A 27475-nucleotide genomic window follows, 5' to 3' on the forward strand; every position below is an offset into this window, starting at 1 on the left:
TAGGGGTTCTTAAGATGAAGAAGTCTGTGTCATCAAAGCTAAAAGAATGACAGTCATCCTTGGAAGGCTGAGTGCAACGGCATCGAGGCAGACTCAATTTAGAGCGTGGGTGGATTTTTTCTTTTTTTTATTCAATATATCAGTTCAGCATGAGCCTTGTAATGTTTGGTAAAACATACACAACACAATAGAGAATTTCTTTAATATATGGAATTCAGACACCATATTCTTCTCATCCTTTCAGTTTCATTAGAAAACTTTCAGCACTGGAATTTCTGAATATGTGTAACCGCCTCGCAAATAGTTCATAAACAACATTTCTGTAACTCTCTCTGTGGATTTACACATATACTATAGTACAGCACCTCTCCTTGTTATAGTATTAAAGTCTTTGCTCCTTTTTCTAGAAAAAAACATCTTTCCATGACGACTAAGACAACTCTAGCTATTACCCATTAAATCACCACTCATGCTGCAAGAATTAACATAAACAACCCAAAATTTCAGGAGTTTTGGTGACACTGACACACGTATACAGGGAGAAAACTATCGAAATCTGAATAAGCAAATGCAAACAAAGGAGCTTCCACATGAACAGAACTGAAAACTACACTGAAAGCATAAGTGTATACTGCGAAGGAAGTTCAAGGAAGGTCAGCCAGATCAGCCAGGCTTTCTATTTGCTAGCTAACTTGACAAAACCTAAAACCCCAGTCTGAGATAAAAGGAATCACAACGGCAGTTATCAGTTTCACAAAAAATGATCCCTGTGAGTGTTCCCTTCTCCGATGTTCTCAGAGGATGATGTTAAATTGTGATAGAAATCTAAGAAGAACATAAAAAATAAAATGGTTAAATGCAACACTGTTGCAAAAAAGAAAAGATTAATACTGCACAAAATCATTAATATTAATTGTCAAACCAAGTGGTAACAAAAAAATGTATTCTGGGTTAACTGGCCTATTTTACTAGTTAGCATGTCGTAGTCTCGTTCGTTATGGGAATTAACCAGACAAATTGCTCCACACACTAAGAACGGCCATGCACCTCCCACAGAATCGAGAAAGAGCTATCAACCTGTCGATCCTTTCCATGTCCGGGCGGGGTGAGGTTTCCCGTGTTGAGACAAATTAAGCAGCAGGCTCCACTTCTCCACACCTCACAGCAAGAAGGTCCTGAGTTCAATTCCAACATCAGGCTGGGGTCTTTCTGTGCGGAGTTTGCATGTTCTCCCAGTGTTTCTCCTCAGGCTTCCTCCAACACAGTTAATATGCATCTTAACGACTTTACATATAAGCCATCTTTGATCATCTGAATAAATAAAAGAATCAGTGAAAACACTGCACTCCCAGATGATTTTAAACCCAAAGTCTGAACATAACTTTCTTCCAAACAGGTACAGCAAAGTTACCATGATAATTGAGCCAGGTAAAAAAGAGAGAAACCTTCATGTAACAGAAAACTCTGACTTTAAGCTTGGTGTAGCTCTCTAACCCTTTAATTTAGCTTCGTAGTACACCTCTCTACTTCCAAAGCATAATTCCACTCTATCAACCTGGTGCATGTTTGATGAATGTGGTCACTGTTGCTCTGTGGGTCATGTTAACCTTGCACTTTCCAGCTCTGCTGTTGTAATTTGAGTAGAATGTGAGATTAATCTGTTTGATGATTAAATCAGACTAAGCATCTTCAGAGAAAGACCTCTGAGAAAGTTAGTACAATAGTTACTGCAAACCCCTGATTCTGTGTTTACATTTGGTTAGAAGTCTAAACTCACTCTTTGGTAAAGCTGCAGGAAGCTCACGCTTTTACCCCAATTCACTTTGACTCTTTGTTTCCAAGAATCTCCTTATTTATGCATTATTTAGACATCCTTCACTTTTACTGCTATAATCCGACCACTGACCCACAATAAAGACCAGATAGGCTGGGTCTGAATAGAGATTGCTTCTTTAGATTCAGACGGTTAACTCCATGTCCATCCATCATGGCCGCAACCGAGTAAGACACAGTTTACCCAGCCTCAACACAGCCCTGATTTATAACCTCTGGGAAACAGGATTTATTGTATCAGACTGCATATGTTTAAGTCGACTGATTGGTTTGGTGTAGAGCTCAAAGCGAGGCACCATACTGTGGTACCGCTTTTCTTACATGTGCTCTTCCCCGAGAGAGACTGTCAGTTTTAGAGTTCCCCTTCTCCTTCCTCTAATAGGCTTATCTGTGTTTATGTTTCCACACAGTATCTCCCCACACTCTTGTGGCCAGTCGCAGGAGATTAACACAACCAACCCTTACCCTCAGTAGAGCTCTAAAGACTACTGCAGTACTCCCCCATCGTCCATCACGATTATGCCCATCTCTCAATGTCTCTCTGCTTGATCCTAAATAAGTCAATATGTTTCTCCCCTCAGGTGGAGCTTACGATTTAACTTGTAATTAAGGAAATGTTCAACAAAACAGCTTTCGCATGGTGCGCTCACAGCTGTATTCAATGTCTTTGACAAAAAAACAGGGTTTAAACAATGCAATTGTTGTTTTAAGGAGGGATGAGAAGTGATATGCAGAAACAAACAAGTACAGCTGCAAAAGAAAAAAAGAAAAACGATGCAGCGGCTTTTGTGGCAAGTTCAGAATTAGCATATTCAACAAAACATTAACAAACAGCCGCAGCGGTTCTGGATGATGTGCTCGCACAGTTTTGCAAAGATTAAAGTTACATGTTTATTCATTTGAAGAGCGCAAACTGGGCTGGTCCTTATTAGCACAAACTATGATATGCTTCCTTGCTGAATATAGATTTGAGGGGGGAGAAATAATTCTTTCGCACTGTCAGCCTTGTACAAATCAGCCTACTTAACTCTCTAAAGATCACCATAATTTACCCAAGAAGGCTGGTGCATTGCACTCCATCGCAACTTTTCAGATACATTAGAAGAAAGAAATCATTTAACAACAGCTCCTGTTTATGAGTCTGAAACCACCTACACTTTTGCAAATACCACCGCACGCCCTCAGCCTTGATTGCATGGCAATGGTTTGATGGGTTAATTCAGTTGGTGAAATTTTTAAATAACAAGCCCTAGGGTCGGCCGTGAAGTTTTGCGATTATCATCTGTCGTGTTACTGTGCTTTAACGACGTGCCCTCGCCGCTGGGCAAAGCCATTACGATTCCATCGCTCCTCAAACAGACTAATTTATCGATGCCACAAGGTCCTTTTATGGCAGCATAGTGTCGGCGCAATTTAAATGTCAAAACAACATATTCACTGTTATTTTATACGGGCAGACAAAGTAATTTGCTTCAGAGTGACAATTCATTTCCATTTTACAAGCTTGACCCCAAGAACAAATTTCAATTTAACTGTATTTTTCACATTTGAGATTAAGTAATCAGCTGAAGTTAACAGAAGAGAGCCACTAGATATCAGTGAAGTATGCAGTCTAAAGTCATTTTATGGTTATGTTTACCTTAATGCCCCATCTACTCATTTAGCTGCTAGTTTCCTGAATTACTTCTCGGACAAAATGTGTCAATTTGAAAAATTGTCAAGTCAAATCTCTGTTGTTTGCACAGCTCAAAATCTTTCCTAATCCTCACAGCCTGCCAATCATAACTTAAATGAGCAAACATCAGTTAACAGAAGAACTTTATTCATCTGCACAGGGTGAACAACACAGAGGATATGAACGTTTTCACTCATTGGCCACTTCATTTGGTTCAACTGCTCCTAACACAAATAATAAGCCAATCACACGTCAGGAAGTCAGTGCATTTAGGCATGATGGTCAAGACAACTGAAATTCAAGCTGAGCATCAGAATGGCATGCTTGTTGGTTCCAGGCAGGCAGATCTGAGTATTTAAGAAACTGCTGATCTGCTGGGATTTACCAATACAAACATTTTTTACAGAGAATGGTCTGAAAAAGAGAAAATATCCAGAGCGGTTCTCTGGGTGAAAAAGCCGTGTTGGTGGCAGAGGCCAGAGGAGAAGGGCCAGAAGGAGGCTCAAACTATCAATCAAATTATGCAAGAGCATAATTTGCATGTATAACGCTTGAAGGAGATGGGAGACTGCATGAGAAGATCACACTGGGAGTCAGCGCTGTCAGGTAAGAACAGAAAACTGAGGCTAAAATTCAAACTCCTTAGAATCGGACAATGGAAGACTGGAAAAATGTTGCCTGCTCTGATGAGCTTCAATTTCTGCTGCAACATTCAAATGCATGAACAAAGCACGGATCCATCCTGCCTTCTATCAGCAGTTCACGCTGCTGGTAGTGGTGGTGGTAGTGTAATGGTGTGGGGGATATTTTATTAGTAAACTTTTGTACCCCTTAATTCCAACTGGGGATTGTTTAAACACCACAGCCTGTCTCAGTGTTGCTGCACAGTTCACTTTACTCAAATGGCCTCCAAAGCTACCAGATCTCAATCCAATAAAGCACCTTTGGGATGTGGTTGAACAAGAGATTCTCATCATGGATGTGCAGCCGACAAATCTGGAGCATCTGTGTGATGCTGTCACGTTAATATGGAGCAAAATCTCTGAGGAATCCTAACAGCACCTTTTTGAATCTGTGCCCTAACAAATTAAGGCAGTTTTGAAGCTAAAACAGGGTCCAGACTGGTATTATGAAGGTGTAAGTAATGAACTAGATGGCGAGTGTACTCCCACAACAATATTTTTTTGAAAAAGAGGGCACTGAAGGAGTTCTAAGAGCCACAAACCAATCAGCTTGTAAATTGAATGTTGCAGACAATAAAACCAGACCTTTTGCTTACTAAATGAAAACCAAAGCTTCGACCTTGATTAATCTCCCAATTATTTATTCAATTAACTAATTAATTAAACTTCAGAACCTTAAATCAGGTTTCGCCCTGCTGTGATAGCCACATAAATCATTTATAAATTCAAGCATCAAACATGCATGTCTGAGAAGTTTTGACCTGTTTCACCAACCAAAAATTCAGCTGAAGAAAGCTTGAAGAATTATTTGAGAAACACACTCATATGTCAAAGAAAAGGCATTCAACAGTTGCACAGTTGTGGTGTTAACAGGCCTTCTAAATCATTTTAAGGAGCATCTTATGCATCTACAAGCTCTCACTCAACACACTGAAAAAGCTGTTAGAGCAGGAGAAAAAAAAACTTCGGGAGAAAAAAAATAAAAAATCCAGCCAACAATTCACACAGCTTGAGTTCAGGTGTTATAGATGTGTTGTGATAAGAATTCATCTTATTTTATAACTCGCAAAAAAATGTTCCCTCCGTGCAATTCTGTAAAACGTCAGAGTGACGAATGGAGCATGCAGCGTATTTGGGTTTGCTCATTTTTGACTGAAGCAGGTTTCCAGGCTATGCAGCGAGGACCAGCGCTAATCTTCACAACCTCTTCACACTTCTTCAGCTTGTGTCAACAGCACTGTGAGTCAGTTAGCCATTCATATGCTGCTACAGATGGTCTCATCCTTCTTCTTCAGCTCTGCCGACGACATGATTCATGGGGCTCTGTGTCTTGATTTAGGGTCTCTTTCATATTTCTACTCGCCCACAGCAGAGAGGCATTTCTCTAACATACCCCTGAGGCAGTGACCCTGGTCTGCCTGGCCTGTCTGCCTGAGAGGGAGGGAGGAGGGGAACACTGCTGGAATCAACAAAATGCACACAAAGCACACACACAGCTGTAGGTGAGATGCACATATAAGCTAAAGCGAACTTGTATGCACAAAGGCAAACGAGTCAAAGTCTCTGTGACTTTCTCACAAAATGTGCTGTAAAGTCAACAACGAAAACACATCAGGATCAGGTGGACAATCCAAGCGGGGCAAATAAGCGTTCATTTGAAGTCAGCGCCTCCACCAACTCATTAACAAATGACAAATTAGACCTCTGTACCCTTCACTTTACACACTGCAACTATTATCTGTTATTATTTCCACACCAAAATCCAAATAAATCAGCACATCTTAAAAAAATTAAACCAGCAGCCTCCGATGATTGTTTGCCCACTCAATCTCAGTTTACTAGATTTGTATAATAATAACCTTGCATGTTTCCCTTCTACATGGAGTCGAAATTTTCCTCCAATTTAGCCTCGATGGGCTTCAGATTGCCTTGTCAGAAAGGACTATAACGAAAGACTGTGCGCACCACTTCCTTATCGCTACCAGTAAATTACCTCAGGATCAGATACAGGCTGCCAACTCGCAGAAACTCCACTCAGCAGACACAGAGAGAGAGAAAGAGGGAGGGGAAGATAGAAAGGAGAGAGGGCGGGAAGAAAAAAGTGTCAAGACATGACAAGAGCAGGAGAGTAGCCCCATGGAGACTGATTTCAGCTGCTCTCAAAGGCCATCTGATGTTATCTAAAGATCATCTACAGTCACCTACACTCACCTTTTTACACTCCACCCAGCAGCTGGAGTCAAGCACCTGTCAATCAAAACGTTCATAACCTGCGGCCACAACAAAACGCCTTTGTCTTTGCGGTGTAATTAACAGAGGGGGTGATTCTAACTTTGACAAAATAATGTTAGGGAGAGAAACGAAGGCAAAGATCTCCTGCAACAGTTTGTAAAACACGTGATCAGACGTTTCAGTTTTAAGGAATGCTGGAGTGACCATGCACTGGTGTTCCCAAAGAGACAGACGACTCGGTCATTTGTAATTTGTCACTTTGAAATGTGTTATTAGTCACATTACGTGAGACTTTCATGAGCATCAAAGAAGCAAAACCCAAAATGATCTTTTTTGCTGTCGATGTTTTTGCCACTTTTGATCAAGAATGTATTTAAGTAATGATTAACAGAAGAAAAAAAATATTTCAGCTCTAATGTTGTGTGTACAAACAGGATAAATATGTGACATTTAAAAAAGCATATCTAACAGAAAGTCTAACAGAACTGATTTCTTTATTTTTTTGGTTGCTAACAGAAGCAGAGTATCACAAATCAAAATCTGTAATATTCTTTATTTTATGTTTTTTTTTGTAGTTTCACCTCTGCACAAAACCACAGAGAATTTTAAATTGAACAATCAAGATTTGATCCAAGTGCAGATTTTCAAAATTAATTCAAGAGGTTTTTATAAATTACAGCCCTCTGTTTTGTACAGTCCCCCTTTCTCAGGGGCTCAAAAGCACTTAGGCAATTGACTGACAGCAGTTTCGTGGAAAAGCGAGACTTGTTCATTCTTATTTCATGACAAAAAAATTAAGTGCTGAATTTTAGAGCTTTCACTATAATTTTAAAACTGAGGCCCAAGGAGATGTCAGGGCAAGTCTGACAAACCAGAGAGCTCCTAACAATCTATTTCCACGGTTAAGAAAAATAGCTTCACAACATCTAACCAAGCCAAGAACACTCTCGAGGAGGCAGGTATCATTGTCAAGGTCTGGTCAAGAGTAGAAACACAAAGGTTACACTGGATACACTCAGGAACAGAAAGGCCAAGTTCGACTTTTCCGGAAAACATCTTAAAGAGAGTTTGCATGGATGAAACCAAGATGAACTTGGTATCTATGAAGCGCCTTGAGGCGACTTTTGTTGTGATTTGGCGCTATATAAATAAAATTGAATTGAATTGAATTGAATGAACTTGTACCAGAACGATGGAAAGGATAAAGTATGAAGAGCATGATCTGAAACATAACACATTACCTGTCAAACATCATGGAGGCAGCGTTATGTCATGAGCATGTGTAGCTATCAGTGGAACCTGGTCACTAGTGTTTATTGATGATGTGAGCGCTGCTAGAAGCAGCAGGATGAACTGTGAAGGGTACAGGGTTTTACCTTCTGCTCAGATTCAGCCAAATGCTAGAAATGCTAGAGGTTCATAGTACAAATGGAAAATGACCCAAAGCAAACTGCAAAAGTGAGCCAAGAGTTTCATGAGCTAAAGAAATGGGGAATTCTTCAATGGCCAAGTCAGCAGAGCATGCCTTTCAGTTACTGAACACAAACCTGAACGCAGAGACCCACAAGCAAGTAGGAGGTATCTGTGTTAAAGGCTGCTTCTTAAAGAAGCAAACAGCATTTGGTGATGTCCACAGGCTCAGACCTCAAGCACTGACTGTAAATGAATCTCATCCAAGTATAAAAAACAATCCTTACATCTAAAATCACCTAAGTTTGAACCTGTAAAAACAGGGGACTCTGCACAGACACAGCTAAACAGTTAATGTCTTAAACGTCTCAAATTAAAGCTACATTCACATCTTCATCATTTAATTTGAAGGAAGCAAAACTACAAAAATTGTCTTTGTCCGAAAAACAATGGATTCATTTCATTAGACTCCTCAACAGGGAAAATTACTATATTCATCTAATCATTTAAATAATTTTTCATCACACATATCAGTTCTTTGAATTCAGCTGAAGTGTGTTATTATACTGTTTTTAAGTAAATATATTTGTTTAAATGAGTATGACATATAAAAATAACCACTGCGTGCTATGACAACATAGTGTAGCGGTTTACACATCTTCTTAACAAACCAAAGATCCACCGTTAGATCCCGGGAGGAGACAGAAATCCCTCGGGGGGTTCCATCAGGAAACGCATCCAGCATAAAAATCTGCCAGATCAAATATGCAGAGCTACCTGCTGCAGCGAGCCCAAAGCAGCTTCCTTTATCAGATCCAGTTACAGTTCACATGCATTTCACGCCAGCAAATATGCTGGTATTTTTTTACATGAAATGGACTGCTTTTAAAAACACTTCTCATTAAATAAATCCTTAAAACTTTAGGACTTTGTTTAGGAAAAAAATAAAATAAAACTCCAGGGAGGATGATTTAAAACACATGCACTCCTTTCATGGTGCATTTCAGGGGTTCATCTGTCTGACAGAGCATCATTTCCAACTTATTTTCATAATTTATATCTTTCACATGACCCCTGACTTTTGGCATGCTTCTCAACTAAAAAACAAAACAGAAAACAAAACTTTTGACCAATCCATAACAATTAAGCAGCCAGGGTGATTAATGCATCGATATTAATTCGATTCAATTAGCTCTACTAGCAGGCGACTTTACTGAAAAGTTGCAGGGATTTTTCCACTGGTGACCACTATCATATCAGCCGACTCCTCCTGACAGTTCAGGTGATATATTAAAAAAAGTGGCCTCAGAGACTTGTCACTTTTGTAGCTTTGGGGTGTGAAGGTATGATTAAACTCGCAGCAGAGTCATCTGGATGCAGGCGGCGGTCGAGGGACACTGTGGTACAGACGTGCCTCGACTCCTCTCTGCAGCATTGTGGGGAGCAGCTCCAGCGTGGTGGAACCGAGCAGATGGTGAACGTATGCGGCGCTCATGCATGCCATCATCACCTTCATTAGTTGAAGGTGACATGTGACATCATCGGGCCCGTGTGCATTATGGGGGCCAGAAAGAGTTGTTTGCTTCTTTTTCTTCTTTTCATTGCTGCGTGGTTCAAGGTTGTCGATGGGAGGTATTGTGAGTAATCACAAGGCGAGTGCGTGCACGCACACACACACTCGCACACACACGCACAGACTACATCTCGAGCCTCCCCCACTCTCACCTCCTCCCAGCATTAAGGTAAATAAGGGCTTCCAGCAGAGAGCCAATGAGCACGGGCCACTGAGCAGAGATGCATGTTTGTGTTGCCTTCCTCCCAGGACCCTGCTCGTTTATCTTGGCTGTCAGGTAAAGGGCAGACTCAGAGAAGGTGAAACTTTTTTTTTTTTTTTAATAAGGCCGGGCTTGGTTTCCATAGAAACTGCAGGACAACATTACAGGGACGATGATAAGAGAGCAAAGTCTGGTCTCAGGGCATCCCGCAGTGTGCCACATTGTTGCTGGAGACATTTGTGTTTACGTCAGAGAAATGAAAGAGCTATTTAGATTAATTTTCAGGTAGCCTCCAGACTCAGACCTTTTACTGCAGGAGGTGAGATTAATGAGAGCGTATTCACACCCAGCTTTCAGCTTAGGTCAGGAGCTAAGAGGGAGGTTTCCGCTTATAAAGAGGTGCTGAGTCTTCTGTGGGCACAAGCTCCCTGATAAAGGCAGAAAAAGGACCTCCAAAGACTGCCCTGCTGTTATTTTATTTATTTTTTTACTTCTATGATAAGGAAATGATACAGCTGGATTTGCCTTTTGAAGAATACCTGAAAGATATGAGGCTAAATTACTGACTGTAACTTTGAAAAAATAAATAAATAAAATAATGGGGGGAGAAAAAAAAGGGCTCCATTCTAAAAATGTCAATATTGCAAATGAGAGCGACCCACGCAGTCAGAATATTCTCCCAGCTAAAAGAGCATAAAGAAGAAACAAATTGCACAGGTAATGAATACTTAATGACTACTACATTTTTCACTTTGTGGCAGTAAATGGGATGCATGTTTAGTTAACAAATGAGAAGGAAATCAAAGGAACAGAAGGTAGCACATGCACCGTCAAAAGCCTGCAGCCCAGAGATAAACCAAGACAATGATACAGAGATATGAGAGTCTTTTGTTTCCAGCCACAACCCTGCGAGAGAGAAAATTAAGTCTCTTCTGGAGCAGAAACTCAACATGGACATCGTCCACGAACCGCCATGAAGTAAATATGAAACGAGGCCCCCGTGATAAGGCAGCAAACACGTCTAATTCTTGTGCAGACATGCTCAGAGCCACTGCTGAAAGTGCCGAACTCACCATTAGGCTTTTTTGTCATGCATTCAATCGACAATACGACCATCTCAGTGACAGAATAAAAAACACACACAGCTCTCTGCACATGAAACAAACACAGAAATATCGGGAGGTTTATTGTCAATGTCCACTGCTGAAATAGCTCTATTAAATTGTTTACTGGTCTGATTTTCACAACTATTCCCCGCTATGAGCTGTGATAACAGCTTTTGTTATCAAAACAATATTGCTGTGTCCTTGCGATTAAATCACGAGGCAGGACTTCTCCGTCAGCCTCTCCAGCTCTTTATAACATTCTTTTACGACTAAACAAATAGATCAAAGGCAGGGCTTCTCTCACCGCTGCTCCTGTTTTACGAGCATTAACTTCACTTTTTTTTCCTACCAACTCTATGTTCCCTGTTTTTCAGCGGCCTGTGATTTATACCTGAGCTAAAGAGGAAGAGCGCTCCACGGGGACCGACTCTGCGTTTGCTCGACGGTGGGCGGAGGAGGCCGAGAGATCGCGCGAGGGTTGAGGGTATGCGCTCTGACAGCTCATCAGTGGACAATGAGGCCTTGGCTGTTAATGTCCTGCTACCTGGCATGCTGCAGGGCCGCAATCTGCTCCAGATGCTGGAGGCAGGCGTCCAACGTCTGGTGGCAGGGGAGGGGGGAATCAGTGCATGAGAGGCAAATGGGAGCAGAGTTGCTGAAAAATGAAAGGGACACGCAAACACGCGCGCACATACAACATGCGCCACCTGCCGCCAGTCAACTATAAATTTACAGTTTCTTTGGCGCGGTGGTCTCACTGGCAGTTACTGTAGCAACATCACTGATAATATCTGAGCACAAATAAATGAAATCTCTTTTCCAGGAGGCTGGATTGAAAAATTTATCTGTTCAGAGCAATCATGCATAATTCGAGAACAGGGAGGGTAAAGCAGACACACACACACTCACAAGGATACAAGAGGGACTTATGAACTCAATTTAGGCAGCCAGACAGAGTTCTTGATTCTGTCACTTGGGATAATCGTCAGGATGTGGTACTCTGACCGAGCCCCCGCGTCTAAACCCAGGCAGGATATAAGGTCATGTTGGAGTGGAACTCTAGCCATGCAGCACCCAGACCTCAAGTGCTCCAGTGGTTTTGTGGTTATCTGCAGCAGCCAGCTGTCGCACAGAGGAGCTTTTCAAGAACGTCCCCTCTCCTCTTCCTCTGCTTCTCAGCTTTCTCCCACTCTCCCTCTCTGCCCTAATCAAAACCGTCCAATCAAGCCCGCCCATCTCCGTCCTTCTCCCGTGTTTTAACTTTGGGAAAGATGGGTAAGATGTGAATTCATGTTTGTTGCTAAATTTGAGCCTAACACAAGACACTAATACAGCTTCACAGTCTGTTGGTAGCTTCTGAGGTACTGGTGAGTCAGGATGTTTGGGGTTTTTTGTTTTTTAATCCAAGGTTTGAAGGGAAGCAGTTCTCTTACTTGCATGAAAGTGACTAAGAGGACAGCTATGCATAATATATTTGACAGCGCATGTTTAAAAGGTTATTCCTTCCTCTTCAAAATTAGGTCAGTCCATCGCTGCAAACGAACGGAGGAGGCGCTGAGACTCGATGTTCTGCAGCGTGTCTGTTTATCATTTAAATTTTGTTTTCTGTCTGTCACTGTCAGGGACAACATGGATAAAAACCGCTGTTCTACGGCATACATCATCAGAACTGAGGAGCAGAGGAGTGATCAGCAACCTGGCATGGTCTTTTCTTTGGCATGGGTCTGGAACCCAAAGTGGGAGCTCCACCTACTGGCCAAAGCGAGGCAGAACTACCTTTAAAAAAAAAAAAAAGCAGGCCTGAAGCTGAAAGGTTTGGATTTACAACTGTGGTGACAGCTGAATGTGACACGACTGCTTCGCCGGCAGGTTTATTAATGGATGAAGAGCGGGCGTAGTGTGTGCACTGAACAAAGAGCCAGCTGTGGTATCATGTTTATTTGAGGCTGCACAGCTGGAGAGCTCTTTAATACATGCACATGTAGAATGACTTTGGCATAAGGTAATTATTTTCAAATCTTGTGTTTTGTTGGAGGGCTCGACACAGACCTGTTTTATGCAAAATAAATAACAGTTGCAAGTATTTACTCTTGCGACTTTATCAAAACACAACATGAGGAAATGGGCAGAAGTTGCAGCTTTCTTTTTTTTTCTTGAAATTGATTCACACGATTGATCAAAGCCATCTAAAGCAGACACAACCCTGAAGCAGCAATAGAGAAGCATTTCATGTTTTCTAGGCTATACAGCAAAATATTTAGACAGTTTAGTTGGTACTGAACTTATGAGGGAAAACAGTTTCAAAACTTTTAATAAAAGACATTTAAATTAAGTTAACTGAGACTTTGGAAAGTAGCTTGTCAGAGATGGTGAAAAGTGGATTCTCTAAGTGCATCTCGATAACATTAGGGTATAATTATAATAAAAAATATAATAAAACAATACCTCCTAGTAGATGGGCCTATGGTATAACTTTGAAAATTTAGCTGATTGATCTTTGACCTGGGAATTCAATGTCTTCTGAGATCTTAAGCAGGTGCACCTGTGTTATGACTTTCAAAATCCTACATCACCTTGTTCCCGAGTGATTTTGTTCCTGAGATTTTCAGAAAACCTGACCTTTGACCTTGAGCTCAAGGTCACTGGGATTTGAACTCAGCCAAGTTTTTAAGTAGCTGCACCTATAGCATCAAGATGGAAATCCTAGATGATGTACTTCTTGAGATATTGAATTCACAAGATTTTCAGAAAACTTGACCTCTGACCCTGAGGTTGAGGTAACTGAGATTCAAATTCATTTGCGATTTTTAGTAGATGCCCCCGTGGTATGAATTTCAAAAATCCTGCAACATCGCCTTGTTTTCGAGCTAACACATCAATAAACTTGGGTCTCCACCCCACCTACCCGGCTGGGTGACAACAATACCCCATCAGCCTTTTACAGCTGAGGGGTGAAAAGGTCAAGGGTACCCAGAGCTCTCTGGTTTCCCATTTGACTTCTTTAGTCCAAGTTCTACTGATCATACAGTCCATGTGGAAGGAAAGGAGAGATTGCATTTCCCAAAAATTAAGTCTCAAAATCATGATGTGATAAAAAATAGCTTAATAGCTGTTTTTTTAATTTTGGTGATTTTGTAAACAACAAATGTAAGAGGATGTCTTAGTCACAGATATCTGCTGCGAGCACAGGAAGCCCCTGGAAACCTGGCCGCTGGCACCAAAGGCTAAGTCAGCAGACCAGCCGGCAGGTTTCCAGCGAGGCTGCTCGTTAGATGTTAGAGATTAACACAAACATCAAATGATTCCATCAGATTTTGCTCCACTTGGTGATTTCTATGATATAACCGCGACTTTGATTCTGATATAAAAGGGAGGGAAAAAAGCATTGCTCAGAGACACATGCAGCATGGGATTAAGGGTCACCAGCAGTCATTGCTGAAGAAGTTGGACAGTGCTCCCATATTTTAATATTCGGCGTATGTTGTCCCCTCATGGGAATTTTGCACTGAGGCTGAGACAATCCTCAAATGAGCTGCGTTCCCTGAGCAGGCTGGGATAAACTAAGCTCTTGATGCTTCTTCAGTGGATTCCCATTAGCAGAGCTTGAATGCTGTCATTTCATCTAAGCCAGGGCAAAAATCACCTGAGCTTCACATCTAGTTGGGAAATAGATGTGAAAATGAGCCAAAATTATAAGCAAACGATAAAGGAGGAAAACTGAAGTGAGCAGCGAGGACCTTCACATAAAGAATCAGTCGGTTCCTCTGCTCACAGAGCACACATTGAAGACTCCAGGGCTACAACTCCAGGGCTCTTATTACCATGTGATTAACCTCTTCAGGATTAACCGGGCAGCAAAGACACGGCAAAGGTCAAAGGTTAGCACTCAGACAGCCACTCCAGCATAAAAGGTGCCCTATTAAATGAAAGGCCACGCTGAAATCTGCCCGCCTGTCTTCAAGCATCTTTTTGTTACACACTGTGGCATTCATCCCGCTGTACTCATCACTACATGTTAAACTCCAACAGCATGCAAGGTCAGTTGCCTTATTACCGTAAAAATACCAAAAAAAAAATAAAAAAAATGTTGTACTCAATTAGAAAAAAGCACTTTGAAAATATAAACACGCAGCTAAACACCTGGTGTGTGTTGGCAGCAGTGAGAAAGACTGCAGGTGGGGAGGAATTAAAGCGAGCCTACACCGGAGGAGGTAATCATGAATAAAATATCACACTCTGGTACTTGTTGAGGCTTTCTAGCACTGGTATAACAGCTGGTTGTTTTCATCCGCTGGTAGGAATTGTAAGAAAGTATTTACTACATAGCGATGGGAGCACCTGAGCCATGATGCCAATCAACAGGCTGATGAGTACTGAGCAGTCAATACTACTTTATTACACGAGTACTCAGTACTGACCACGATCAGCTTTGAAATTAACATTAATAAGTTCAAACTCTGCATTTTACATGGTTGTGAAACCACTTAAAATCCTTAAACTGCCTCTGCGGTGGTTAATGGAACAGCAGATATCTTAACATTTGCCTCAAATAAATGGAGGTAAAAGAGCACCAGCTGAGGACTAGTGCTTGAAAACAGGACTTGAAAGAAAAGAAAAGAAAAGAAAAGAAAAGAAAAGAGCCTTATAAATACAGGCACAGTAAAAGAAAGTACACCCCCGTCGGCTCTGAGGTTTTACATATCAGGACATTTTAAAAGATTATCCAGGCTATATTAATGTTAGGTCATTAAAGCTGTGATGAACAACAACACATGACATACTACGCTCTTTTTATTCAGAGGTGGCTGTGGCTCAGGTGGTAGAGCGGGCCTTCTACCAGTCCATGTGTCGAAGTATCCTTGAACAAGATGCTGAGTCCAGATTTGTCCCCAGTGTGCCCATCAGAGTGCGAATTAATGTAAATGTTAGATAAACGCAATGTATGAAAGTGTGTGCGTGAATGAAAAAGCACTACTAGTGCTCAAACTGAGTGGAGGGTGTTCCATAAGGATTCGTCTATTTACAAAATCCAGAAGCTGAGAAAAGCTCATGATTCAGGATCCTGTAGAACCAGCTTTTGTAGTAACAACCTGAAGTAACTGTTTTCAGTCTCTCACATTGTTATGAAGAAATTCTGAAATTCTCTTCAAGTTCAGGTTTGCATTGAGGCTCAGCTCTCCTCTTCAACATTTAAATCAGATTGAGATCTAGACTTTGACCACAGCAGCACGCTGATTCTTTACTTTAACTGATCCTGTTGTAGATTTGCTGATGTGGTTGGAATCATTGTACTCTTGCATTATGTTCACACGCTGCTTCTGCATTGGGGCTTAATTTTTACAAAACAACACAGTATAATATATCCAGTTCAAGTTCATCTGAGGTTGTAATGACCTCATTTTAAGGACCGGACTTTTGTCATGATAATATCTTGAAGCATAAAACCTTAACATTTAAAGAGGTTGAACAGCAGCTGACCGAAAAATGGTCAAAATTCTGCTTTAAACCTGGACAATAAAGACTACAAAGCATTCAGCGCCAGTTAAGAGACAGCTTGCATGAGAACATGTTATTACAGATCAAAGCAGCAAATTACGAGGCTGACTGCTCTGCAGGGATTGTAAATTGAATAAGTTTTTCTTATTCTTGTCATATTTGAGGTGAAGGGACCAGAGGCAGCAGCAGCAAAAACATCGGACAGCAGCAGCCCAAGCCTCATAGTGCAGGAATATGAGGTGAGGCGCACACTGAGGGCAGTGAACCCCAGGAAGGCCACCGGACCAGATGGGGTAACCGCAAAGGTCCTAAAAGAGTGTGCAGACCAGCTGGCTGGGGTCTTCACTAAGATCTTCAACACTTCACTGTCCCAGTCCTGCATCCCGCCGTGCCTAAAGTCAGCCACAATTGTCCCACTGCCAAAGCGTACTAACATTAGCAGCCTCAACGACTACCGACCAGTTGCTCTAACACCTGTTATAATGAAGTGCTTTGAGAAACTGGTCCGACGTCACATCATGTCCTGCCTGCCACCCACACTCGACCCGCTCCAGTTTGCATACAGAGCTAACAGATCAACTGAAGATGCCATTGCTACAACGCTCCACACCACCATCTCTCACCTGGAAGTGCAGGGCCGTTACACCAGGCTGCTCTTTGTTGACTTTAGCTCTGCTTTCAATACGATACTCCCGGACAGACTAATAGATAAACTGCTGGAAATTGGACTTCCTTCCACCACCTGCCGCTGGATCAGAGACTTCCTCTCAGATCGTGTACAGAGAGTTAGAGTGGGGCCTCATCTTTCCTCAGCCCTCAGCCTCAACACCGGCTCTCCACAAGGCTGTGTACTGAGTCCCCTACTGTACACTCTGTACACACATGACTGTGTTAGTTCCCACCCAGACAACACAGTCATCAAGTTTGCAGATGATACCACTGTGGTGGGGCTCATCTCAGGGGGAGATGAGACTGCATACAGAGCTGAAGTTCAGAGGCTGTCAGATTGGTGTGCAGACAACAACCTGGACCTCAATACCACCAAAACAAAAGAACTGGTAGTTGACTTCAGAAGGAGGAAGTCCGAGCTGCAGCCTGTCAGCATCAACGGGGAGTGCGTGGAAAGGGTCTCCAGTTTCAAGTTTCTGGGTGTGCACATAGACACAGACCTCCAATGGAGCTCTAACACCTCTGCGGTCTTAAAGAAGGCCCAACAGCGTCTCCACTTTCTGAGAATCCTCAGAAAAATGGACCTGAAGAAGGAGCTGCTGACCATCTTCTACCGCTGCTCCATTGAAAGTGTGCTGACATATTGCATCGGTGTGTGGTTCTCCAGCTGCACCACAGCACACAGAAAGGCACTCCAGAGGGTCATCAACATGGCCCAAAAAATCATTGGACATCCTCTTCCCTCCCTGAAGGACCTGTACAGCACTCGCTGTCTCAAGAGGGCACGCAGCATCCTACGGGACTGCACACACCCAGGACACCGGGTGTTTAAGCTGCTGCCGTCTGGCAGGAGGTTCAGGCTGCTGAGGTCCCGAACAAATAGACTCAAGGACAGCTTTTACAACAGGGCAATAGCCCTGATCAATGTAAATAGCTGACCTGACTGGATACCTCCCTGGACTTTTTAGGGGGAGGTAACAATGTTTAAAACGATAACAATAATATTTATATTTATAACAAGGTGCAATAATAATTAATGTGCAATAATAACAGTGTGCAATACACATACACTTATTCTTCTTTTTTATACCAAGTTAATATACTGTGTTGTGTTGTTTGTTACGTTGTGATGTGTCATATCGTGTCGTGTTGTGTTATATGTAGTGCCGACGTAGGACAGTTTTTCCAATTTCATTGTACTACTGTACTATGTATGACTGTGCAATGACAATAAAGAGTTATCTTATCTTATCTTATCTTATCTTATCTTATTTACACATCCACGGCTAACACATTGCTTCTGTTCCACACAGAGCCTCGCCGTGGGGTTATAACAGGTGAACTTAGCTGTCACCAAAAGAAGAAGAGAAAAAATCTGTTTATTATCTATAACACAGATTAATTCCTCTTGCGATTTCTTTCCCTCCCAGCATGAGCGACAAACCGGGAGACAGAGAAAGAATGGGAGAACTAATTCCCCCTTGAAGCAAGGCCACGTCATCGACATGAGATAAAAGCGGCTTGTGTTTTTTCTTTTATGATCTTATCTGATTGTTCTTTATCTCTTTGTTTACCAGGGACCGTGATGAGGACATGCATTAAATCTCTCTTAAATCTCAGGCTCCTGTGTCATGTTTTTTGTGCTCAGCCTTTTTATTAAAAACGACAAAGCTTTGGTTGCCTTAGTCCTCCTTTAAGACCATAAAACAATCTGTGCCAGCACACACAAAGAGCTGTTATAAAAGGCATCCGTGCACAATCCAACGTACAGTTTCAGACACGTAACACGCGCACACGAACACACACACACGCGCACCAACTGCACTAATCGTTTAAGGTCTCAGAGGCCTCGATAAGCTTCTGTAAATCAGCCACCAGCCAGCAGTGAGTTTTATTCCCCTCTCTCTCAGTGGATGTTGGGTTATGACCCGTAGGCAGGAGGTTATTTATTGCTTTTGTCTCAGCTTGTGTTGACTCCCAGCCACTCATCTATGGTTCTAGGCTAATAGAAAGCAGCACAAGATTGCAGATCTGCAGGAAGGCTGCTAAGCTGCAGGGACTTCGCTCGATAGTCTCCTCGGAGCCCGGTCTCCCCCGATTCTTAATGTCTCTCAATCCTTCTGCTTTTGCAGTAATGGCAAAATCAAAATGAAGTGAAGCTGTGAGTGAACCTGAGGTGAAGGACTCCCTATCAATACGTGTTAGCGTGAAAGTGGAAGAAAGAAAGGAGGGTTAAACTGCAGAGGAACGCCCACAGACCATAAGCATTTCCCAGCGGCTGCTGCCAGACATGATAGACAGGCTGCAGCCTGCTGGCCTGCCTCTTTCTCCGGCACTTAAGAAACATCTCTATTCTCAGAGATGGCTGCACTCCATTGCGATGGAAACCCGAGGTGTTAAGGCAAAAAATAGCAGAAGATGAAAAGAGTACGGTAAATTGTCGACAGCAGAATGAAACTTAACCTTGATACTCCGTCTCCATAGTAATGCCACTTCTGATAAGCAGCACTGAGCTACTTTCTTAAGAACTCTGAATCTCTCCGTTTGCTGCGAACGTCCTTTTCCCCCGCTCCTTCCCTCTTACCTTCACACGGCGCCGCGAAACAATATCAACACAGCTGTCATCCTTTACAATAGACCGTCTAACCTGAACTGGCAACTCCAACCTCACTGTGGCTTGAAATACAGGCCCACCTGTCGTTTCAGCAGCCCTGACAGCAGCTGACAGTTAAGAGGAACAACCGCAGACTGAGAATATATGAAGGGGTCCTTGAGTGATGACAGCACGGGTAAGATCGAGAGCTGTGATGTAATGGAGACAAGGCCACTGACGGATACCGTGAAAGAGGCCAGGTTGTCTGCTCCAGCTCACAACCATTCATATCCAAGATCTATGTGTGCGGGCAGTAACAGCTAATAGATTAATTCTACAGTGGTGTCATGGTGTTTGTAGGGGGCAATATATACGAGCAGGGTCAGATGGTGCACAAACAGCCTATTCATGACAGGAAAGAAGGAAACCTTTGACCTCATGTAAAATGGGATTATACTTCATGTTTCAACAATATTGCATCCGTCGTTTTAAACAGTTTAAGAACCTTATTTGGGCAAATTTAAATCAATCGGGGAGATAAGTTTATCTTTCCATCCACAGCTGATATTTTCAAATCATTACCTCAAAGTCCGCTTCAGTCCTTTTACACTCGAGCCTCTTTGATGCACACAAAATTCCCTCCAGTCTCTCAAAACAGTGACTCTTCAATCTGAATTTTGGGAAAGTTTCTGGAAGAGCAAGTAAAGGGACGGGTATACTGAGCAATCACACACACATTCATACAAGCACTTTTTCCTGTGTCTCAGCGCTTGGTCTAACATTTGCACACACACACTCACACCGGGGGAAACTCAGATACGGTGACAGGCAGACTGCAGGGATCTACCGACCTTCCAGTTGGTGGGCGACCCGCTCTACCTCCTGAGCCACAGCCGCCACTGAACTCGTGGATCGCTTTTGGGCTCAGACACTGCAGATTCTTCAACCGTAGACTAATGTTTGGGCTCTGTGTTGTAGCTAGAGGCCCAGCTGTCATCAGTGAGAACAACTGTTCATATGAAAGTTTGAAAGTTTGAAATATGACAGTTTGAAAGAGATCAATGTTTGGTCTCTGTAAACGTTTGAAGTCCATGCTGAAATCCAGACTTGTAAGTGTCATAAAGTCATAAAAGGACAAATTTAAAGAGAGCAGTAAAGAGATGCACAAGAAGACAACCTTAAAGGGTTTTTTTTTTAAAGCAACCAAATCTTTGAACTACATTATTGTTTTATTCTTGTCAGTTCATTTAACAGTTAGTCTTCCTTGCAGGCAGAATTCTCCACCCAGGGTGTCATGTTAGATTGCACGTGTGGCTTCAAGTTTAGCTGAGACATCACAGATAGCGCCTGCATGTAGGTATGTTGGTCTCAGCTGGGTGAGACTAACATACTAGCAAGAAGATTGCAAAGAAACTTCTAGCAGACGAATGTCAAAGCAGCCTCCTCGAGTCAAACCGTGCACGTGCATGAATCTGCAGAGTGAAGCTAAAACATCACATCAAAAAGTGTCACTTCCTTCCAAACTGCTGTTAGCAGTTTTCTTTAAGTAAGCCTATCAACCAAAAACAAAACTGTTTTTCAATTCACATGCATCTTTTAGGCATTTGAAAATACCTGCAGTACCATTTCTAATATGAATTCGATGAATCCTTTTGTATCACTGAGTGTTGGCGTGTCTCCATCAGCATGATGTCAGAAATTAAACGATAAAATTATCAGTGACGGATTCTGACAGCATGCCCGCTGGCTAAATAAACTACAGATGGGAGACAAATTAAAAGAAACACCTGAATATCACATCAAATTTTGATGATTATCTCTCCAAAAACACCCTTGATCCCTCTAAATTAATTTCAGAGGCTTACAAAAAAAACATCTTATCTAATGTGTCACCCCGTCTGTATGCATCATTTACATCTTTAAAACAAACCTTTTAACGATTTCTGTTCCGTTCCAGCAGGACAGCGCGTCATTGGATGCGAGGTCGCTCGCACACAGCTGATCAGCCAGGCCGCCGTAGTAAGTGAGGTACAGACGCAGACTGCTTAGAAAATCCCTGCAAAAGCAGCAGCCACATGGAAGTGCGCAGCTAATTAACTTGTTCAATAAAGCGTTGTGCATTTTAATTGTGCATAAAAACCATTTAAAAAAGACGAAGAAGAAGTAGAATGGCACCATTTCTCCACATATCTGACATCTTCCTCCCACTTACTTTCTCCTGTTAGCGAGTGAGCCTCCCGGCGCTCTGACAGACGCTTTAAGAGGGATGGATTCTCTGCTGCTGCTGTGCTGGATGCTGACCGACTGAGCAGGCTTCCTGCTTGGTGGGCCGCACAGTTTGTAAACCTATAACCCGATGAAACAGACAGAAATTAAACACTCTAAACACTGAGGGAGAAACAAGCATTTAAAGAATTCGCTCGTTAAACTGTTCTGGCGCATAACAAATTGGCCTTAATTTATAGAGGTGAGTGGCACATGTTTATACTGAAGCCATTAGTGCAGCCAAGCCTATCATGTCCAATTTTTGAATCTACTGTATGTGCAGGGTTGTTGAGCAGCAGCAGCTTTAGTTGACCACTAGATGGAGCTGTGGTGCCTCAATTAGTTCTGCAAAGTTGATGTGCTCAGAAGCAAGCACCCCGGGGCTTCCAGTTCCCAGCAAAAGCTGCCTGAATTGAGCTACACGTCAAAAGAAAAAAAGTGCCTCTAAAGATGTTCTCATAATATTGAAGGATTTGCAATTTCTGACCAAACAAACACTGATGTACCTGTGAGGAGTTATTTAATTTATTAAAGGTAATTTATCCTATTAAACCTAAATAATACCTTCAAGACTTTTTCAAATTCCTTATTAATCTCCTCTTAATCTCAGACATTAACAGATCTACAGTGGACACCAGTTTTACCTCCTGCAGAACCTCAGCACAGTTTGAACTCTACTCATCTCAAACAACATTAAATCATTCGTCATGATCTAAACCTGTGCCGAGAGCCGCGGTCCATTTTCCTGAGCATGCCTGACAGCATCACGAACGAGCCTGTGAATTCCCAGAAGCACTTGCTCCAAATCCTGAGGTCCATGCATCCTTGCTGACAGGCCCTCCAGCGAGCGTACAAACTCCCTCCAGTGGATGTCAATCTCTGCCATGCTCGCCAAACACCCTCGCATCACGTTGATGCAGTAGCCCATGCAGGGCTTGGACTGGGTTAAGCCCTGTGGAGCAAAAATTACAGAGCGATCAGTGCTGACGATAAAAGAAGTTTCATTAATTCAGATCGATACGCTTGCTTCAGAGAGGTCCATCCGTACCTGGCAATGAGGGCAGTAGTGCATCTTAAGCAGGGCCCGTCTGCACTCGCGGCTTAGCTGTAAGTGGTCCGTGGTATTGATGACTTCGATTCCCAGGTGCAGCGCCTGAAGAAGAAGCTTCCCAGAGACCCCGGAGCGAGCAATCTGATCGGCCAGGTGACCGGGCACTCCGCCAAACGGTCTGACGCTGCGGCTTAATGACCTCACGCACTCGGCGTGGCCCAGCGATACGCCGCTGAGGCTCGGGCTGATGAGGTGATCGTAGACCAGAGGGAAGAGCGCGTCAAAGAAGCGCTGCACTAACTCATCGACGCTGAACTCAGAGCCCAGCAGGAAGAGGCTGATGTCAGTGAAGAGTTCCCGCACGGGACCCGCAGCCTGATCAGCCATGCTGTGGTACAAATCCTGGAAGAGGGTGGTGGTGTAATTCTCCGCCTGCCACAACAAGGCCTCGAAGGACTCTGAGATAGACAACAGGAGAAAGAAAAAATTCAAAACTTCATATTTCAGCACCTTTAATTTGAACTCTACACTAGGAGTAAAAGATGTGAAAGATACCTGCTATGTAACAGTCATCATCACGCCTTTATTGACATATACTGAGGTGTCAGAACTCATCATTAAAGAGGATGTCAAATATATAGAAAAGGGTTAAAGCCAACAAGAGCAGGATATTCAAAAGGAAAAGCCTAAAAATCCTCCAACAGAGCTTCTAATAATGGCTAAAACTGCTCTGGCATGAACAGAGCTACATACACAGTACAATACTCTTATAGAACTTCTGCTTCCATTAATACCAAATCAAGAGAAACAGAAAGGAAGACGAGTCTCTAGGGCTCCCAGCAGGGGCTGCAGCTCCCCGCGTCTTTCCAGAAAGAGCGAGGGGAGTACGTGCAGGGAAGCAATTTGTTCTCTAATCAAAAGTTGAGCTGACAAAGAAAAATGGCAAAGAAAGAGACTGGAACACACTGAAGTGGGGACTGCTGTGATACATAATGTGAGTGGAGCTTCCGTACATACGCAGTGTTTAACCAGTGAAGCGATTCAATTCATTTAATTCAATTCCTCTGTGAAAAAGGAAATTGCATCTATCCAACTTGCACACAAAAGGCACGTATATTCCAAGACCAATTAAAACCATGTTTGACTCTTTGTTTCTTCTTTCCTGGCTGAACACGTAAAAAGTCGCACGTGAGCGTAAGATTTCCTGAACATGATGTGAGAACGCCTCTGCGTTTTCCCTACAAGACGGAATAATCCTAGCACAATAGGGCATGGTTCACAAGGGCAGTAAGCTGGCCTTTATCCCTTTGTCTCGGCTTATACCTGAGCCACGGCCTTTCTCACATCATGTGCTTGTCATGAGTTGTGAGGCAAAAGTAAGGGCGAACGCCTGGAGCTACCTAGAGGGGGGGGCCAAGAGTCTGAGAGTGAGCTTAGACTGTCCAATGCTGCATAATACGCACCGATGCAGAAAGATTGACCGAAGGCCCCCCTGGTGAGGGCGACTGCAGGGCGGACAGAGAGGGATCTGGCATGCCTACAGGCGCACCATCTCAAGAGGCAGCACTAGGAAAAGAGCGTGATCACAGGCCTTCTGTGATCTCGAGACTCAAAGATGTGTGTTTGTGTGTGAATGAGAAAAAGAAAGCCGCGCCTCCTACACAGCAAGTGCTCTGGTCAGAGAGCAACATGAAAAACAGGGAGAGAGCGTGTAAAAAAGACACACAAAAACGGCACAGACAAGAGCAGCAGCTGTTGGAGTGTAAGGTGTGTTTGTGCATGCATGTGTGTGTGTGTGTGTGTGTGTGTGTGTGTGTGTGTGTGTGTGTGTGTGTGAAACAGACACGCATGCAGACCGTCAGAGAAACGGAAAGAAATATGTGCTCACAGAGTACAGTTTGAGATTTTTACTGCCTCAGGTGTGTGAGGCAGAGCAGGCAGAGTTATGAAGGGTCCCACGGGGATTATAGTGCATGCTTCGGGGAGGGGGGGTTTACCACGTTAGATTATGGAGTTAATGAATCCCACCTGTCAAAGCACGTAATGAATATCTGTGGAGTAAACAAATTTGTCTGTTTTATCTCTCTCGCTGCTTTCTTCTCCCTCTGTTCCCTGAAATCTCTCATCATAGGTACATTAAAGCGAACTTAAAAGGCTTGAATAATAAAGCTGATCACAAATTCTGCTAGTTCACAGCACTGACACAAAAGCTGCCTGACATGTTATTTTTCATTGAAGATGGTGAGTGGGAAGCAGAGCCTCTCACATGAAGCCCTTGTCCGACGGCCAGGCTTCTGGGTAAGCCTGAGGACAGAAATAATAAGGAGAGCGAAAAACTGGAAAGATGGAAGGAAAGTGATGCGGAGGATGAAAAGAAGGTACATCTTTTAATATTTGGGCCTGTTTAAAACTGCTGAGATCGATGGTTTCATCAATAAAGGAGGGCAAAAGGTTTGACTTGGTGGCAGATCGAGGTTCAACCGTCAACACTCACATCTGCTTCAGAGCAAGAGAGAAATCCACAAGCAAAATCCCAGGACGACAAAGACAGCAACCAGCTGGCTATCTTACAAAACTGGAGTTTCATTTTAGACTTTTCATGTCCGCTGTTTGGTTAGTTTAAGGCAAAATTAGAGCCTTACCAACACATAAGCAAGCCAATATCAGCCATCTGCAAATCGAACGGCATTTGTAACTGTAGGTAAATGAAAATGTAAGAAGTAAAGAAGACAGCGGGAAACACCCTTCAGCCATGTTGTTAGTGTTGATGCTGCGTGGCCCAGCACAGCTGATAAATGAGTAAGCAAATAACAACACAATAGTTGGTTAGGTTAATGAAAGGTCAAATCCTCCAACCCACAGGCGATTCAAAACATGCGGTATTCTGCAGTGGAGCTGCAAATCTTTTATTTCCATCCTGCCTAAATAAAAATGCACTAATAGATGTGCAGTGTGGATGATATTTCTTTAAATGTTCTAATTGCCTATTTTCATATAAAAGCATTTTAATAGAAACTTTAGAGGGTTTGTTTCTGTCTGTTAAAAACAAAGCCGAGGATGAGACAACGTGCCCGTCCTGCCCGTGTGTATTCTGGCTGTCAGTGACCCTCCCAGTCATGTTTGCATTTCTGGTGATGGGAGGAGGAGATGCTGAAGCAGCATGATTGAAATCACTGTGGAGTGACTTTTAATGAATGTCTGCTCTTCTTAAGTAACTACAGCAGCTTGATATACGTGTAAATGCTGCCTCACAACCACACAGCAAAAGTAAGACGGGCAAAAAACTTTGTTTGACCAGCTATGGAAAATATTACGTGAGAGATAAAAAGCAGCACGGTGGCACGGTGGTTAGCACTGTTGTCGCACAGCAAGAAGGTCCTGAGTTCAATTCCACCATCAGGCCGGGGTCTTTCTGTGCAGAGTTTGCATGTTCTCCCCGTGTTTGCGTGGGTTCCCTCCGGGTACTCCGGCTTCCTCCCACCGCCCAAAGACATGCAGCTTGTGGGGATAGGTTAATTGGATAATCCAAATTGCCACTAGGTGTGAATGTGCGAGTGAATGTGAGTATGAATGGTTGTCTGTCCTTGTGTGTTAGCCCTGCGACAGACTGGCGCAGGGCTACTGAAAGGGTAGCCAAATGCTTACGCTCGGGTGAAAGACTGCATCGATATATAAACTTCAAATGTAAAATTGGGGAATGAGAGTTTGAGTGAAATTCTGCCAAATGGAAAAGAACGGGGAAAAAAAAGTTAGCTAATGTAAAACAAAAAAGTGTAGTTTTCAATGTATCATGTGCGTCATTTGGAGGCACTACAAGCCATTACAGCATGCCACCCATCAAACTGCACAGATGCCTCCCTCGCCTGCTCGCATGGTAAATAAACTGATATATGAACATTTCATGTTTGAAAGCTCGAAGGTCCGCAGCTATCATCCAGATATATTGGCTATTATATCACAAAAGCCCCTCAGTTGAATTCCTACGTAGCTGAGCCTTTCTCCATGTCTAAAAGGCTTTTAAATTTGATCCCATTTCCCTCATTTCTTCCATAATTGCTGTTCTTCTCTAATTTTCTTTAATGTAGGATGATCTGGTTAACTGTGACAGGGGTAGCTAACAGAGTGATGAGTTACACTTGAGGTCGGAGCCTCTGGCACTTCACGCGAAACCAAACAAAATCATTTTCCTTCCACTCCCTCGTGTTGTCTCCCTTTCCCTACATCTCTGTGCATCTGATTGTGTCAGGGAGTAACACAGATATTGTGATAGCAAAAAAGCAGATGAGGCATCGGGTTCACATCTAAGACAGTAAATCAATACTGCTGTTACAGTAATACATAAAAAAGTACATGGTCAACAAGTTGAAGATGTAGTAAACTGATAACAAGATGCTGATTGGTTGCTTCTCCACCAGAGGGAGACATTTTTTTATTCAAATATGAATCTGTGAGATCAGCACAGCCTGTCGAAACTGACCTGTGCCGCATGCTCCCGCCAGCTACTGCCCACCAAGTGATTGCTAATCCAGATATATCAAAACATAAAGGAAAAACAGCTCCAGTGGCAGATTTGCTCACATACACTCACATTCACCTGTGAGTAATCCACTGCCACTGAGCTCATACCCTGAGCTACTGCAACCACAGGATTTTTCTACAAATTAGACGTTATTTAATATCATGGTCA

General features: G+C 42.8%; 1 protein-coding gene across 1 annotated transcript in view; it reads right to left on the bottom strand.

The window, feature by feature from the left end:
* gpc5a (glypican 5a) overlaps nucleotides 1-27475 on the bottom strand; it is a 159343-nt gene that overhangs the window by 104233 nt on the left and 27635 nt on the right. Inside the window, exons 3-6 of the mRNA XM_086289790.1 lie at nucleotides 22786-23246; nucleotides 22456-22689; nucleotides 21685-21818; nucleotides 21403-21528 (exon numbers count right to left, since the gene is read on the bottom strand). Coding sequence (XP_086145916.1) covers nucleotides 21403-21528; nucleotides 21685-21818; nucleotides 22456-22689; nucleotides 22786-23246 — 955 coding nt within the window. The remainder of the gene's footprint in view (nucleotides 1-21402; nucleotides 21529-21684; nucleotides 21819-22455; nucleotides 22690-22785; nucleotides 23247-27475) is intronic.

The sequence above is a fragment of the Aulonocara sp. 'chitande type north' Nkhata Bay genome, linkage group LG1, assembly GCF_057382095.1.
Source record: "Aulonocara sp. 'chitande type north' Nkhata Bay isolate Kocher_YH1m ecotype deep benthic linkage group LG1, A_spYH_male_GT1.1, whole genome shotgun sequence".
NCBI classification, from domain to species: Eukaryota; Metazoa; Chordata; class Actinopteri; order Cichliformes; family Cichlidae; genus Aulonocara; species Aulonocara sp. 'chitande type north' Nkhata Bay.